The sequence below is a fragment of the Schistocerca gregaria genome, chromosome 5 (genome assembly GCF_023897955.1).
Source record: "Schistocerca gregaria isolate iqSchGreg1 chromosome 5, iqSchGreg1.2, whole genome shotgun sequence".
NCBI lineage: Eukaryota > Metazoa > Arthropoda > Insecta > Orthoptera > Acrididae > Schistocerca > Schistocerca gregaria.
The window spans coordinates 282,260,071-282,278,221 of NC_064924.1; the positions used below are offsets into that span (position 1 = coordinate 282,260,071).

The 18,151-nt window shown below is 37.3% G+C and overlaps 1 protein-coding gene across 3 annotated transcripts in view; it reads left to right on the plus strand.

The window, feature by feature from the left end:
* LOC126272178 (uncharacterized) overlaps positions 1-17,074 on the plus strand; it is a 143,672-nt gene extending 126,598 nt beyond the window's left edge. Inside the window, exons 10-13 of one of the 3 annotated variants that reach the window (XM_049974829.1) lie at positions 3,322-3,506; positions 3,753-3,898; positions 14,020-14,355; positions 16,855-17,070. In XM_049974829.1, the coding sequence (XP_049830786.1) occupies positions 3,322-3,506; positions 3,753-3,898; positions 14,020-14,326 (638 nt within the window). In that variant the 3' untranslated portion in view covers positions 14,327-14,355; positions 16,855-17,070. Of the gene's footprint in view, positions 1-3,321; positions 3,507-3,752; positions 3,899-14,019; positions 14,356-15,941; positions 16,232-16,854 lie in introns of those variants that run through there. The other 2 variants (XM_049974830.1, XM_049974831.1) reach the window with 2 other exon arrangements.
* The last annotated feature ends 1,077 nt before the right edge of the window (positions 17,075-18,151 follow it).

Genomic DNA, 18,151 nt, shown 5'->3' on the forward strand with positions numbered 1-18,151 from the left:
ATTTTGGGTGAAAATATAGTTGGTCATTGTGACTGGGAAGGAGTTTGTTGGTTTGATATCCGTTGGTCATTGGGAAAGGTAATGTTAGATAGTCGTAAGGCCATGGGAATTAGTGATGTTAGGGCAAAGGGAGGTGGCATTAATAGTAATGAGCAGGCCATTGTGGTAAAGGAACAGGAACTGTGGGGACTCAGAGGAAGTGGTTGGTATCTTCTGTATAAGAGGGTAGGTTGGGGTTTAATAGGCTGTAGGTCTTGGTGTACAAGAGCAGAGATCTTCTCAGTGGTGACACAGAAACTGGCCACAAAGGGGCATTCGTGGGTGGTTCGGTTTATGGACTTACGGAAGCATGTAGAAGGTAGGAGTGCAGGGAATGGTAGGGGTGAGGAGAGCAATGGACTCCAGGGAGAAGTTCTGGGGTGGGCTTAAAGATTTGAGGAGAGACTAGAGATGGAATGGGGTCACTGTGGCAGTGTTTGTGGATGGAATAATCTGACAGCTGGTGGAGTCTTGCCAGGTAATCCTTTCAGTTCAAAACAACAGTGGTGGAGTCATTGTCAGCAGGTAAGATTGTAAAGTCAGGATCAGTTTTTAGGTGGTGAATTGTAGTTCTTTCTGTGGATGTAAGGTTAGTTTGCATGTTGAGAAATTTGGGGAATGATGGTGAGGGAAGCTTTGAGGTTAAGTAATTCTGGTAAGTTAACAGGGGGTGATTTGGGGACAGTGGGGGTGGGTGGAGGAGGGAATTGAGTCAGGCAGGATTCAACATTGGTCTTTGGTTGACTATGGTGGGACCAGAAGAAGGTGAGGTGGTCATACTGAATTTGGGAGTGGGGCAAAAGGTGAGACCTTTGGCAAGGACTGTTACTTCTGTGGGGCTAAGGTTTTTGAAGGAAAGGTTCGTAACTGTTTGTCGTATCTGTTTAGGTTCTGGATTCTATGTGGTTGTGGGAGGGAGTTTTGGAGTGTGAGGTAAATGTAGCATATCTGCAGGACACATTTTGTCAGCTGTGAGGTGACACGGGAGAGGTTAGTAGGTTGTTGTAGAGGTGGTGGACAGTGGAAGTCAAAGTTGGGAGTAGGAAGTGAGCAGGATAGAGTGTTTTTTGAGGTGGCATTGTGCATGTGGTTGTAGCTAATATTACCAGTTTCTTGCACAGATTCCTGCAAGATGCACACAGGTGGAACCCATACTTATATTTGAATTACTGTTTTTTTTTGTATCATGAAGACTTTCTTTTGTAAGTAGGTAATTACTCCAAGAATGTTCTCACATATAACATCAATGAATGAAAGTGTGTAAACTTGACCCATTTTTATGCCCACAAAATTGTCAGTCATTCATAAGAATTGTAATGACGAAAGTAGCCGTACTTAGACATTTTAGCAGGTATACTTTTGTAATAATCAATATGCACACTCAATAACATATCACTTGCTACTCAAATTTTATGTATCACATGGCGTTTATAGGAAGTGGGGTACTTTTGACAATGCAGAACTTGATGAGCATGTTTTTTTCAAGATTGATGATGGTCCAGTTTTTGAAAAAAATTAATAACTTCAATAACATCATTTACCATTTTTTCTATTGCTGCTTCTTCACATCGCATGACAATAATACTTTTATTACACCCAAAAATTGATGATTGTGTTTCCTGATTCAAATAAAATGGTAAATCATTAACATTAAGCAAGAGAGCTATACTGAGCTCACCATCAAACCGTGTGGAACGTCTGTCATGATTTTCCCAATGAAGATGATAATGCATCTCTCTTTGTGTTACTTGAACATTCTAGTATGACAACAATTTCTTTGCATATTCACTGGTATTATTGTATAGTAAATAACTGGACATTCTAGTGTAACGTTCTGCGCCTTGTTTCAAGAACTGAGTCATGTACCCCATAAACACACAATATCTGTTCTTAGAATACTTTGAGTGAAACAACAAAATGCTTTTGTAAGTTGCAGAAGACCCTAACTGGTGACATTCTTTCATTAACATTTTTTATTGTGTGCTCAGTAGATGTCTAAATAACTGCTTCAATAGAGCAATCCTTTTGAACTCCAGACTGTGATTAACGCAGTAGAAATGTTAAATGTTTCACTTCTTGTGTTAGTCCCAAATTCAATAGTAAACAAGCTGCTGTTCTCTTTTGTTCTACTCAAATCAAACATATATTTGGTTAGACTGTTTGTAATGTATACTCCATGTTATTTATACTGCCCAATCCACCAAAAAGGAAGCAGAAGGCAGTCCAGCGTAATTTCATTTCATATTTGCTCAATCAAGCTGCTGCTTTATTATTATTATTATTATTATTATTATTATTGAAAATTATACTTTACTAGTATGGACTGTCTGCGTGTATGGCTTATATAGAAAGTTTGGTGTAGAATGTTGTCTTGTTCACTTCTGTTCATTTTGGTGTGGGATAGTGAGCACATGACTTGGTGATGGGGGTGATGATGATGTGTGAAGGAACGTGGACTGAAACTGTGGTGAAGACAGAAAACAAATGTGCCATGTGATTCACAATTATTACAAATAGAACTGGTCAGCAGATCTGGTTAACTGCAAGTAAGTCGGAGTTTCCGACTAGTGCTGTGCTGCTCGTTATCTCCGCTGTAGGAGGTAGAAAGTCAAAGGCTGGCTAGAGGAGTGTTAATTTGACCAGAGTAAAGCTAGCCAATGGATGTGGAGTGACTTACTTGAGCGCTCTGCACCGATCAGTTTAGTACCATCGTAGGAACCTATGAAAACACTAAGGTGGCACTCATTTGCCAGAAAATAGTGAATGGACTTTGGTACTTGTCCCTTATTTAACCTCTTTTATGTCAAAGTGAAGATAAGATGTGTGGCAGTTGTGCTAAAAAATGGAAAACAAAGATGTTTGTTCCACCCCTGCCTCTTCTTCCTTGTGCAGTTGTGTTTTTTTTTTTTTTTTTTTTTTTTGGACAGTCAGACAAAAAAATGTTTCATTTCAGTGTAACTATCCAGAAGCAATAGTATTTTCCTTATAGATAGAAAATCTTGTGTCTTATAGTTCATTAATTTTTTCCTGGTTTCCATATGGTACATGACAGTAATTGGCCTTATATATAATGTGTAGTGGAGCAGTTTCTTTGTCAGCAGTTTGGGAGAACAAACAGTTCCTGCTGAGACCATGATAATACTGCAGCAAATAAGCTACAATAAATTTTTGAAATTGCCCTAAGACTGATTGGCTGAATGTGTGCTAGTAACATACTTCATAGAATTCCATTTTTGTTATGGATTTGTTGTGTTAATATGTAGTCATCCACTGAAATTTCAGGGAATGAATTATGTCCTGAGCTTCACAGGCAGCCCGAAGATAGAGATTTTCAACTTAGTTCACCAGTAAAGCTGTCGGCTGCATTAAGAGGAGAAACTGGTCTATTTCCAGAGAACAAAGAAAATGCTCTACCAAAGTCCACAAACCAAAAAGAAAATGTTGTAGATCCTACAAACACGTCTGTAGTAAGTAGAGATTGTAACTATTTTAATTCTGCAAATTATGTACTGCCTTTTAGACTCGCTCTCAAGTGGGCATGTGCATCTGAAGCACAAAATGCTGTGAGGAATAGTAACAAATTTGAAATTGAAGCAGTGCTATTAGATCTGAAAACAGCATATTTTCATTTTATTGATTTGGTTAAATGGTGCACATTCATTATGTGCATTTGTTGTTTGCACATTGAAGTTTGAAATGGTTTTCATTTGCAGAATGATGACTTTTTTGGGGGACCAATGGGAGAACCCAGAGTATTAGATGATACATGTTGCTCACTGATGTTCTCCAAAACTTTGTTATCATCTACACCAAATAGAAAATCAGGAGGTCCTTTGAGTAGTGACAGCAGTGATACCAGGTATATTTGAACACCTTTTACATTTTTTGTGCTGTTAATTTTGTTTGGGGCCTACACATAGTTGTCAAAATAAAACCGTACTGAAAGGTTTAAAAGTTGGATGCAAAATATGTTAGCCTAAATAAGAAACAGGAAAACTGCTCTGTGTGGAATGTACTAGAAACAACTGTTGCTGATGTTTATGCAAGGATTTCGTTGCCTTTTGAAATGCTGAAAACACTTTTTTCTAGGATTTCTCTGCTTTTTGGAATGCTGAAAACACTTTTCTAGGATTTCTCTGCTTTTTGGAATGCTGAATACACTTTCGTGGTCAGTTATATTTTGACCACCCTATATATACCAAAAAGCCTTAAACAAAAAAGTGTCATGAATAGAAGAAAAGGGGAGAATGAATCAGACCTAACAAGCACTTCTGTAAGACAGTTATCCATTTGTTGTGTCCACATCATTTTCCTCAAGGTATTGCCCCCTCTGCAACTCCACTGTATTAAAGAAGAAAAATGGCTGGTCACATCTGGTAAGAAACAAGTGTAGCTCCATTTTATGAACAAAACATAGCTCACACAGAGACAGGTAATCAGTAATCAAAGTCTCACCTTCAGTGGTTTGAAATCCTCTTGTCCTCTTGCACTGGACCGGGTAAAACACACATGCGTGCTGTTGTGCTGCAACCCCCCCCCCCCCCCCCCTCCCAAAAAAAACACACACACACACACACACACACACACACAATCACACAATATGTGGGAGAAGCAGTAGTTTGGTGTTTGCCTAACACATAATCAGTTGTCTTTTGCATCTTTTACACTATTATAGTTACAGTCAGCTCTTATGTTAGTGATAGACAAATTGACGAGTTGAAGTGGGTTCACTTGGACTTTTGGAGGTGATCATTTATTGACCTTAATACATCTCCAGAAGAAAGGTTGTAAGTCTCAGTCACACTTTAATTTATTTCAACAGCTAACCGGTTTAGGTTTTATGGCTGTCAGACTTCAGAGGAGAAAAAATAAAATTTGTCACACATAAGATTTAAAACCTGTTACACACATTGAGCACAAGTAATTAGCTATTTTAAAAACATAAAGGACTGAGATGAACAAAACTGGGTGCTGTTGAAAAGAATTGTGACAGACAGTTAAGCAAATATTTACTGTGCTTAATCAAATATCAGAAAGAGCAGTCAAAAACAAGATACGTGTATTTTACAGCTACATATCCTATTAATTTTACTAAAATGATACTACTCTTTGGAAGAGGGTTCAGGTCTATTGAACCCACAAGGAATCTCTCATCTTGAAAATATTTGGTTTTAATAAAGTGCTTCAGTTGACTTTATTTTCTTCCTTATTGAAGAAACCTAACAGAAAAGAAATTATTTTGAGTTTTTGTTTGCCATTCACTTAAATGTACCTCTTAAGCTGATCAGGTCTTTTTAGACAGTGTGTATTTCAACCTTCAGTGTTACAGCAAATTCTGACGACATTCCATTGGTCAACAATGGAATGTGCATATGTGCAGTAACCTTTAGACTGCTATGACAGGTTCAGCTGGACTCAAGTGATAAACTTTTTAGTTTCATGAGTGAAATATCTAATTTAGAAATTTTTGTAATGTGTTTAAAATTTAGTCAGCTTTATTACCATAAAAGTTCAGTAAAATGTTCAATAAATACAATTGTAAAAAAAAAATAAAATGCAACTTGGGGTTCATTCGGACCCATCATAGCAGTTCATGTCTTATAAAATTTTCTGCGTTGTGAGAGTTTAATGTTGGCTACTTTTTGGTTTTCAATTATTGTAGCATGTGTTGTTGATTTGAAATTGTATGGAAACAGTGCATTGTAAAATGTAGTTGTGTCAAAATGGAAAGGTAAAACTTTTGATTTAGATAATCATAGGGATTTAGAGAACGTTATGCAAATAAGAAATGGTAGCAACGATGAAGATGAATGTGAAATGAATGTCGAAAGTTCAGATTCTGAGAATGAGGATGCTTGAGAACAAGAAGAGGAAACTCCATACATACAAGACTGTGGAAATGACAGTGAATAAATGACGGAGGCAATAAAGACAACAGTGTTCATTGCCTCTATGGGAAAACTGCATGGTATTGTGGTTGACCCACCAAACACAACACAACGGACTGCGAACAGTGTAATTACTATGCCTTCTGGTTTGACCTCTTGATCTTGAGGTATTCAGTTCATCAGCAAAGCTTTCAGTTATTCATTGACAAACATGTGGTACAAATTATTGCAGATTGCACTAATAAAAAGGCTCAATTTTTTATGTTGAATGATGTGCAGAATACCTGAATAAAAAATAATAAATATAATAGTGTGCTACAAATGCCTATTTAGGCATTCTCATCACAGTGGGAGCCCTAAAAGCTCAAGGGGAGACTGTAGAATTTCTGTGGACTACAAATCCTCTCTACAAGAGAGAGAATTTCCTTGCCCCAGTGTCTAGAATTATATTTCAACACTTGAAAAGGAACTGATAAATAAGCAGTACTTAAGTTATTTTTAAATTTTTTGTTGCCCATTGCAAATCCAATTATAATCCTAAACATGTGACTATATGAACAATTTGTTTCCTTCAGAGGACTCTGTTCCTCCAGAGCATATACCATAAAGTATTTATTTGTTCTGAAGAGAACATAAGATAATTATGTTCAGTTAGTTACAGTTTTCTGCCTGGGGTCCACTTGGGCTCTTTATCAGTGGTTTAAGGAGGTGCAAAAGCATATGGTAAATAAGTTAAGTCATTGTTGTTTGGAACAATAGGATGTCTATTTCTGAGGAAAGGAGGAGCACAAGTAATTGATTTTTCCTGTAACCAAATCGGTTCATTTCTGCTCTAGACACACGTTTCTTACCTTTAAAATACATATATTTTGAAAGAGTTCCCCCCAAGATAAAGGTCTTTCTCCAAGATGATGAAACAGGAGACACACTGTTCAACATACTTGATAGTGATGTAGTTTCGGAGGATGGAGATTATCTTTCGGTATGCAGCTCTTTATCTTTACTAGAAGACACAATAGCAAATGGTAAGCGGTGCAGTTCAGATTCCAAAGGATAAATCAGTTGAATGTAAGCCAGAACCCCAACCCCAACCTCAACTGGAAGAGCATTGCAAATGAATACTCAGTTTTTGAATTTTTCCTTCCTCCATCAAATGAAAACACTATACTCACACATTCTAATGTTGAAGGAACACATTTAGTTGGAGACAAGTGGGAAAAAAAATTAATGTACTTCAGCTACTTGTTTACGTAGGTCTGTTGTTGTTAGCAAGGGTTTTATATATGTTGCATAATGAGTGTGCTGAAAGTTTATACGATGTATACAAATGACACCCAATTTTCAGAACTGCATTGTCACAAGAAACATTCAAAAAGATATCAAGGGTTATTTGATTTCATACCTGTGGGACAAGACTACAAAAAGGAGAACAAGACAAGTTGTACCTCTAAGGGGTTTTTCGGAGAAATGGGTAGACGTATTACCTAAATTATATATTCCCAGTATGTTTATTACTGTACAGGAGTAACTTGTTGCATTCTGGGGAAACTGCTCCTTCCGCCCATATGTTGTTGTTGTGGTCTTCAGTCCCGAGACTGGTTCGATGCAGCTCTCCATGCTACTCTATCTTGTGCAAGCATCTTCATCTCCCAGTACTTACTGCAACCTACATCCTTCTGAATCTGCTTAGTGTAGTCATCTCTTGGTCTCGCTCTACGATTTTTACCCTCCACGCTGCCCTCCAATACTAAATTGGTGATCCCTTGATGCCTCAGAACATCTCCTACCAACCGATCCCTTCTTCTGGTCAAGTTGTGCAACAAACTTCTCCCCAATCCTATTCAATACTTCCTCATTAGTTATGTGATCTACCCATCTAATCTTCAGCATTCTTCTGTAGCACCACATTTTGAAAGCTTCTATTCTCTTCTTGTCCAAACTATTTATCGTCCATGTTTCACTTCCATACATGGCTACACTCCATACAAATAGTTTCAGAAATGACTTCCTGACACTTAAATCTATACTCGATGTTAACAAATTTCTCTTCTTCAGAAACGCTTTCCTTGCCATTGCCAGTCTACATTTTATATCCTCTCTACTTCGACCATCATCAGTTATTTTGCTCCCCAAATAGCAAAACTCCTTTACTACTTTAAGTGTCATTTCCTAATTTAATTTCATCAGCTTCATCAGACTTAATTTCACTACATTCCATTATCCTCATTTTGCTTTTGTTGATGTTCATCTTATATCCTTCTTTCAAGACATTGTTCATTCCGTTCAAGTGCTCTTCCAAGTCCTTTGCCGTCTCTGACAGAATTACGATGTCATTGGCGAACCTCAACATTTTTATTTCATCTCCATGGATTTTAACACCTACTCCGAATTTTTCTTTTGTTTCCTTCACTGCTTGCTCAATATACAGATTGAATAACATTAGGGAGAGGCTACAGCCCTGTCTCACTCCCTTCCCAACCACTGCTTTCCTTTCATGTCCCTCGACTCTTATAACTGCCATCTGGTTTCTGTACAAATTGTAAATAGTCTTTCGCTCCCTGTATTTTACCCCTGCTACCTCCAGAATTTGAAAAAGAGTACTCCAATCAACATTGTCAAAAGCTTCCTCTAAGTCCACAAATGCTAGAAACGTAGGTTTGCCCTTCCTTAATCTAGCTTTTACGATAAGTCATAGGGAAGGTATTGCCTCATATGATCCAACATTTCTATGGAATCCAAACTGATCTTCCCCGAGGTCGGCTTGTACTAGTTTTTCCATTTGTCTGTAAAGAATTCGTGTTAGTATTTTGCAGCTGTGACTTATTAAACTAATAGTTCGGTAATTTTCACATCTTCTTGAAGTCTGAGGGTATTTCGCCTGTCTCATACATCTTGCTCACCAGATGGTAGAGTTTTGTCAGGACTGGCTCTCCCAAGGCCGTCAGTAGTTCCAATGGAATGTTGTCTACTCCGGGGGCCTTGTTTCGATTCAGGTCTTTCAGTGCTCTGTCAAACTCTTCACACAGTATCGTATCTCCCATTTCCTCTTCATCTCCATCCTCTTCCATTTCCATAATATTGTTCTCAAGTACACCGCCCTTGTATAGACCCTCTATATACTCCTTCCACCTTTCTGCTTTCCCTTCTTTGCTTAGAACTGGGTTTCCATCTGAGCTCTTGATATTCATACAAGTGGTTCTCTTTTCTCCAAAGGTCTCTCTAATTTTCCTGTAGGCAGTATCTATCTTACCCCTAGTGAGGTAAGCCTCTACGTCCTTACATTTGTCCTCTAGCCATTCCTGCTTAGCCATTTTGGACTTCCTGTCGATCTCATTTTTGAGACATCTGTATTCTTTTTTGTATGCTTCATTTACTGCATTTATATATTTTCTCCATTCTTCAGTTAAATTCAATATTTCTTCTGTTACCCAAGGATTGCTACTAGCCCTCCCTGAAACTCTGTACAACCTCTGGTTTTTTCAGTTTATCCAGGTCCAATCTCCTTAAATTCCCACCGTTTTGCAGTTTCTTCAGTTTTAATCTACAGGTCATAACCAATAGATTGTGGTCAGAGTCAACATCTGCCCCTGGAAATGTCTTACAATTTAAAACCTGGTTCCTAAATCTCTGTCTTACCATTATATAATCTATCTGAAACCTGTCAGTATCTCCAGGCTTCTTCCATGTATACAGCCTTCTTATATGATTCTTGAACCAAGTGTTAGCTATAATTAAGTTGTGCTCTGTGCAAAATTCTAACAGGCGGCTTCCTCTTTCATTTCTTTGCCCCAGTCCATATTCACCTACTACATTTCCTTCTCTCCCTTTTCCTACTACCGAATTCCAGTCTCCCATGACTATTAAATTTTCATCACCCTTCACTATCTGAATATTTTTTTTTTTTTTTTTTTTTTGATCATACATTTCTTCAATTTCTTCGTCATCTGCAAGGCTAGTTGGCATATAAACTAGTACAACTGTAGTAGGTGTGGGCTTCGTATCTATCTTGGCCACAATAATGCATTCACTATGCTGTTTGTAGTAGCTTACCCATATTCCTATTTTCCTATTCATTATTAAACCTACTCCTGCATTACCCCTATTTGATTTTGTGTTTATAACCCTGTAGTCACCTGACCGTAAGTCTTGTTCCTCCTGACACCGAACTTCACTAATTCCCACTATATCTAACTTTAACCTATACATTTCCCTTTTTAAATTTTCTAACCTACCTGCCTGATTAAGGGATCTGACATTCCATGCTCTGATCCGTAGAACGCCAGTTTTCTTTCTCCTGATAACGACGGCCTCTTGAGTAGTCCCCGCCCGGAGTTCCGAATGGGGGACTATTTTACCTCCGGAATATTTTACCCAAGAGGACGCCATCATCAGTTAACCATATAGTAAAGCTGCATGCCCTCATAAAAAATTACGGCCGTAGTTTCCCCTTGCTTTCAGCCGTTCGCAGTACCAGCACATTAAGGTCCGCAGTACCAGCACATTAAAGCCGTTTTGGTTATTGTTACAAGGCCAGATCAGTCAATCATCCAGACTGTTGCCCTTGCAACTACTGAAAAGGCTGCTGCCCCTCTTCAGGAACCACACGTTTGTCTGGCCTCTCAACAGATACCCCTCCGTTGTGGAAGAAATTGATCCTTGGAGTGAAAAGTGAGGTAGATCTCATCTATGTGGAGAAAATGATAAAAAAAGTTAAGTGTAAAAAATTCACTTGCAAGTCACATCGTACATACATATGTAAAAACAAATAGTAAAAGTTAAGCATAGGGTAGTAAAATCAACAGACACACAATTTTAATATTACATTGTTGTATTGTTTTTATATTCTTTTATTTAATTTAATGATTAATGCAGTAAACCATGTAAACTATAACTTTGATGTCAATACACAAATGTGTAAGAGTATATGTACCCAAAACAAACAAAAAAATTGGATAATTTTTTTACCCATACATCTTGAGAGCATGTGCAAGATAAACACTGTAATTGAGTTAACCGTAAGAAAATATTGAGCAGTGGTAAATTTCTAAACATAATGGAGGAGTGTGGTTTAATTACATGGAAAAAGAAGCTGACTTAGAAGTAGTAGTAATAATCTAAACTGTCCCTGAAGTACAAAATGTTATAAATAAAATGTGTACAGAAGCAACGTATATAAGCTCAGGAAGTGGCTATCAAAGATAGTCAGAAATTGTCATTTTATTATTTGTCATAAATGTGCGAAAATGTTTGGGCCAGCTGCAATACATAAAATTCTTGCAATATTATTAACAAAAAAGAAAAAAATTAATCTTATTGTACTGGAAGAAACTACTGGCCATTAAAATTGCTACACAATGAAGATGTCATGCTACAGACGCGAAATCTGGCGACACCTACAACGTGCTGACATGAGGAAAGTTTCCAACCCATTTCTCATACACAAACAGCAGTTGACCGGTGTTGCCTGGTGAAACGCTTTTGTGATGCCTCGTGTAAGGAGGAGAAATGCGTACCATCACGTTTCCAACTTTGATAAAGGTCGGATTGTAGCCTATCGTGATTGTTTACTGTATCGTGACATTGCTGCTCGCGTTGGTTGAGATCCAATGACTGTTAGCAGAATATGCAATCGGTGGGTTCAGGGGGGGTAATATGGAACTCCATGCTGGATCCCAACGGCCTCTTATCACTAGCAGTCGAGATGACAGGCATCTTATCCGCATGGCTGTAACGGATCGTGCAGCCACGTCTCGATCCCTGAGTCAACAGATGGGGACGTTTGCAAGACAAGAACCATCTGCACGAACAGTTCGACAAAGTTTGCAGCAGCATGGACTATCAGCTCGGAGACCATGGCTGTGGTTACCCTTGACGCTGCATGACGTGTTAAGACCCGTGGCTCTACCCCTCCCTGCGAAACCCTACATTTAAGCAGGATAATGCACGACAGCATGTTGCAGGTCCTGTACGGGCCTTTCTGGATACAGAATGTGTTAGACTGCTGCCCTGGCCAGCACATTCTCCAGATCTCTCACCAATTGAAAAGTCTTGTCAATGGTGGCCGAGCAACTGGCTAGTCACAATACGCCTGTCACTACTCTTGATGAACTGTGGTATCATGTTGAAGCTGCATGGGCAGATGTACCTGTACACGCCATCCAAGCTCTGTTTGACCCAGGCGGCCGTTATTATGGCCAAATGGGGTTGTTCTGTGTACTGATTTCTCAGGATCTATGCACCCAAATTGCGTGAAAATATAATCACGTCAGTTCTAGTATATTATATTTGTTCAATGAATATCCGTTCGTCTGCATTTCTTCTTGGGTAGCAATTTTAATGGCCAGTAGTGTGTGTGTGTGTGTGTGTGTGTGTGTGTGTGTGTGTGTGTGTGTGTGTTTAAATATTTGCTGTATTGGAGTACATTTTGGTGGTGTCTAGTTACAGTATGGTTCCCTTCATTAGCCTCTGTCCTTATTTTGTGAACTGTTGCAGAGGCAATGACATGTACATAGCCCACTGATATCAATGCAAGCTGGTGCTTCATAGCACTGTGAAAACTGATGGACTGTCTGCAACACTGCTCATTTTTCTTGCTACCACATTCGGAGCACACTGAATGCTGATAATACAGAAATTTACCATTGCACAATGTTTTCTTGCATTTAAGATTGCTTTAATGAAATGATTTGTCCTAAATAGCAAATGGATCTAATTTTTTTTGGTGCACTTTCTGTCATTTTCTTGCTTTTTAAAAATATTTGCTTGTAAAATGTATGGCACCATTCATTCCACCATAACCACTGGCACAAAAAATTGTATCTTTTATCCGTTATATAAGTATTATGTATCTAGTTAATCAACAAAAGTTGTGACTGTGCTGTCCATGTGTTGGAGCTGTTTCTACTTACTTGTTTTCCATTCATATGTTATGGTTTCATGTTTCCCAAATTCTGTTTTTATTTCCCTCTTGCAGTGATGATGATGGCTGTAAAGCACATTCTGAAAAAATAACTGAAAGTATGACAAAGACTCTGAATTATTCAGTTTATTTAAAGTTGTTTGTGTTTTGTTGATTAAAAGATATTTTATTTATTTTGTTCAAATTCCAGTGTCTTGTAAGAAGCTGAAAGAGAGATAGGGGCAGTTGGAAATTTCTTCTTTGTTTTCACATATCAGAAATAATTCACAGAATTCTTTGTTGAAGTGAATGCATCCAGTTTACAAATTAACAAATACAAGCAGTGGATATGTGACACATACCATTACACCAGTTCTGTTTTTTTATTCATAATATGTAAATGATGATACTCAAATCTAACTCAAAATGTGTGAGAATTTTTGTGAAAGTTGGAATATATGTGAAATTCTTGCATTCTTCCTAACTAGAAGCCAAAGCTTTTAATATCAGTGTTAAAATAATAGCAAGAAGTACATATTAAATATACCCCCAGCATGAAGTTAACCGTTTCAAGTGACTACTTTCATAATACTGTTGTCATTATACTCTGTTGATAGGAAATTGTGCAGATCGTACAAGTTATTTCCCATCAGAAAAGTTGTAAAGTTTTGTGGAGGACAGAGGAGGAGGAATTATGCAGAAAATAAATGTGCAAACATTTACAGGGGCTGTATTACGTCGTGTTAGACCATTCGGGTCAAGTTGGTGCAGTGGTTGACACCATACTAAGATACAGGAAAAAAGGACTTCAATCCTTGTTGATCCATCCAGTTTCAGGCTTCCTTGAACCATTTAGGTCGGAGTGTTGTATCAGAGCCATTGTTGACAAGTTACTTTTCCTTCTCTAACAGCAGAACTGTTCTGTCTTTATTTGCATTCTACTCTTTCCTGCGAATAAATGCCTGAATTAACTCGCTCCTTATCACTCACAAGGGCACTAGTGGGCATGTTGTCTCATTTATTATGTTTAATTTCAAGCTAGTCAGTAGGACATTTACGTTCTCGGTATTTTGCCAGTTGTTAAGTTTGTTGTTGTTTTTTTAGACTATGTGATAACTGTTCAGAATAATAATGTTCACTTTTCACACACAAATTACTTCAGTTGCTGTTACTTTATATTGACATTTTTTACAGTCCTCCCGATAGTCAAGAATTTAAAATACCAGGAAGATGCACACCTTTACAAGCTGAGAGATTTCCTATTATGCCACGGCCAGATGCTTTAAGTGTAATTATGGAAAGTTCAAAAGAGAACAAGTCACAAAGTTCATCGGGAAATAATTCTGGCGGGAGAGGAACACATCACACTGCATTCAGTTTAGTGTCACCTCAGACAGAGAATACACATTCTGCACTGGAGATGCAACCACCATGTGAAGCACATGCTGTAATAATGGCGAGATCACTACCACCACATGATGAAGGCGATTCTTCCATATAAAGCTGTCTGCACTTGAATATTCCTGAAAGGTGACTATATGTTGTTTGAATGCTGATGACTGTTGTATTTGTGAACAGAACTAACAATTTTGAATTAAGATTCCGAAGAGGGAAGCTCAACACAGCACTGTTACAATATAGGACTGAAATAAAAAGGATAAAACAAAGCTTCTGAGCTGCCTGTAAATGCTAGATGCTTTGCAATTAGTACTGCTCCAGTTATTTAACACACAACATATTTGGCTTGCATTAATTATTGAATTTTATAAAATTCATGATATCAATGTATTTTAATAGGTGCTCTTGCAAACCTGTCTTTATTTGCATTGCTTCACTAACTACAGTGCTTCATTAGTTTAACTGTGTCAGTAATAACATCATTTATTGCATATTAACAGTTTGAATTAACCTTACCTGTTGCAAGAGTTTAAGATCTTTGACTTTTTAAAGCTGTATACATGGTTTGTTATCTATAATGAAATCTGGTATTCTGCTTGTCGCTATTACATACAATATGAAATTCTTAAAATTTAAAATACTGTGTGTTCTTGCTATTCTAACCATTCCCATATTGACCTTATTGGATATTTATATTAAAATACTTGACACCTGCATACCATAACAGATGAAGCTTCTTCCTTTCAGTAGAATTCCTGTTTCCCAAATTACAGGCAGGGAAAATGACAAGCTCAAATGCATTTAAAGTAAAGAATTCTCCTTCCTTGTTCCATGTACAACAAAACTCTCGTGCACTTGGATGTGCAGCAATTAAAGAAACCAACGATGGCAGACATTTGTTGTTCTGAGCTATGGTAGTAATAGTCTTCACTTTGTGTTTGCAGTTGTGCATCAAAGGGATCCTTTTGACCAAAACCTCTGCCTAATAAACGTGATGACAGGGCAGTCAGTACATTTCATAAAGTTGGATCCTTTGTCAACTGCATTGTGTGATAAGTCAAAAGTAAAAGATAACAGAAATTTAAAGCTCACATCATACAGTAATTGGCAAAAAGTTATAGCCTTAGATAAAATAAAGAAAATTGCATAATACACAGTTGTACTTCTAATTAAATGTTTTCATCATGCCTCGCCCTTTTGTCTTTTGTGCCATACACACGTTAACACAGTTACAAAGACAGCATCAGCGAAGATTTATACATTACATACATACAGACTATTTTCAGGCAGGAATGGCAATCACTTCTCTCTTTCAGAATAGTAAGAATGTTTGGTCACATGCAAGAATTCCATTTTTGGAAAGTGGGAAAATTTGTAGCTTAAAAATACTTTATTTAAAACTGGACAGTTTGGAGTTGTCATGCTATCTGGTAATTTTTTATAAACTTTGCTAATTTTGTAACTTGTCAGGTTTTAGAAACTTCTTTGACATTAATTCTATTTGTAGATATGCTACTTAATCAGTCTTTCACAACTGATTCAATCATACCAAGACAATTTAATCTTCATTCATTGTACTTAACCATACCACTAGCAACATGATTTGATGTCAGTAACAGTTAAATCTCGGAGGTAAAGTATCTGCCTCATGCATTTGTTACGAAATGCTGTAGATCTCGTCACAAGCAAGTGTGGATAAACTTAACTTTTTGTTACAGACTACTTACCATCAATGTCATTAAAATACCAAAATGCATTCCAGTGGGAGGTCCTGTAGCATTTTGAAGGCATACTTATTCCACTTCACTATGGATTAAAGTAAATGCTGGTATCAGTGTTACATGATTTTAGTTCATGTATGGCATTCTTCACACTAGACAGAAAATTTAAAGTTTCTGCTGAGTCGCGGGCAGGCATAACAAATAGATTGCTACACACCTTGGCTTTTGGCCAAAGGGTATTCTTGTAAAGTAGAACACACACACACACACACACACACACACACACAATATGTAACAACTGGAAACACTGAGGTGTATTTCACATGTTTTGGGATGAGTTTTCTGCTTCCAGCTCACTTTTAAACATTTATGTACAAACTGTCTTTTTGTGCATAACACTTTGCAAGTTTCCTTCATCACCCAGATCACCCTATCATAAGCAGATACATATCAAAATACATGTGTTAGGGTGAATATTAACATTAAATATTCAGTGCACTGTGGAATGTATAGGCCAAGCGGAAACAGTTGTGGTGCACATTTTCCCACTAGCTGGCTTCATATGTGAACTACACCAAAGTGTATGCGCATAATTTGTTTCCCAATACCTTTTCAATTTTTTAAAAATCTGGCTTCAGTTTCATGTGACAATTTAATATGCCTGGAAGCTCTGCTGCGGTGTGTTTCATCTTAGAATGTATATTTTGCTTTTTAAAAATGTTGCCTTACAAAGACATGAAATGATGTGCATGAAAAATTCTGTGTTTTGAATTATGTTAATAAATAATATCACAGTAAAAGTTAACTCGGAAAACAGTTAAGCATTTAAATAATTGGAATATTTTAAACAGTGTTAGTGTATCTTGTGTACTCAAATTAATTGAATTTAACAGAGATATGTTGTTTCTAGATGCAGGACACAGTGACCACGCTCTATAAAAATCATGAAAATTTACAGCCTGTGGTCAGGATTGCTTTTTAGCCCAAACTGTTGAATAAGTGTAATGCTGAAAAAGTTCTCTCAATCTGTATGTTATTTATAAGAGAAATTTGTCTATTTTTATTATATTATTTATTGTATGTGTATATTAAACTTGTATGTAATAGAATAATGTGAAATAAATTTTGTACTATACCTGTGACATTTATTTGGAAGTAGAAATGTATGCCTCTATGTTAAAGATCTGTGCATAATCAAAGAATGATCTGTTACTGGTTGTGGCTATAATAGTTTCTTGGTCTCTATAGTACTAAAGCAGTATGTCGTCTGGCTATGATCTTGGAAAACATGACCATTATTTCCACAATATGGGCTACAATGCAAGCCCTCAACCTAGACATAGTAACTCCTTAGTTACATTGCAAATATGCGAAATAATTGTAGGAAAGTTAAAATTCACTGTTGAATATGCCATAAATAGATACTGATAAAAATGCTTGCATCAGCAGTAAAGTCATGTTAATTAATTCTGTCGATCAGCTGTCAAAGCTTGGCTGTGTTGTTAACACAAAACCAAATCTCTCACATTTTCTGTACAGCAACAAATAATGGTGACTCAGTTTCTCTCATTTGACATTAGCTTCACTCTTTCAGTATTATTGTGCTATAGTTCTGATTTGTGCATGCCACAGTGGAGCACAGTGTGTCTACAATATGTTAAGGCCAAGGTGGTCTTCACGAGGACTTTGTAATAAATTAAAATTAACTGAACTGTTTTAATCAGATCTTTTTGTTTTACTTACAGGAAAGCAACTCAAATAAACGTTTGAAATAGGTGTAACGTAAGATACACACTGAAAAATACTGTGCTCTCAAAACACTGCAAGTTCAGCTTTCTCTTAAATTTCCAACAGAAGACTTCTAGCACTACTTCTGCTGTAAATTGGCTGTTGTTGTTGTTGTTGTTGTTGTTGTTGTTGTTGTTGTTGTTGTTGTTGTTGATGATGATGATGATGATGATGATGATGTGCACCAAAGCTAAGCCATTTCTTTCTGCTGTACTACTGAACAAGGTGGCACAGAGGTTAGCACACTGGACTCTCATTCAGGAGCATGGTGGTTCAAACCTGTATCTGGCCATCCTGATTTAGGCTTTCCGTGATTTCCCTAAATGGCTTCAGGCAAATGCCATGATGGTTGCTGTGAAAGAACATGGCCAACTTCCTTCCTCATCCTTCCCTCCTCCGATGGGACTGATAACCTCACT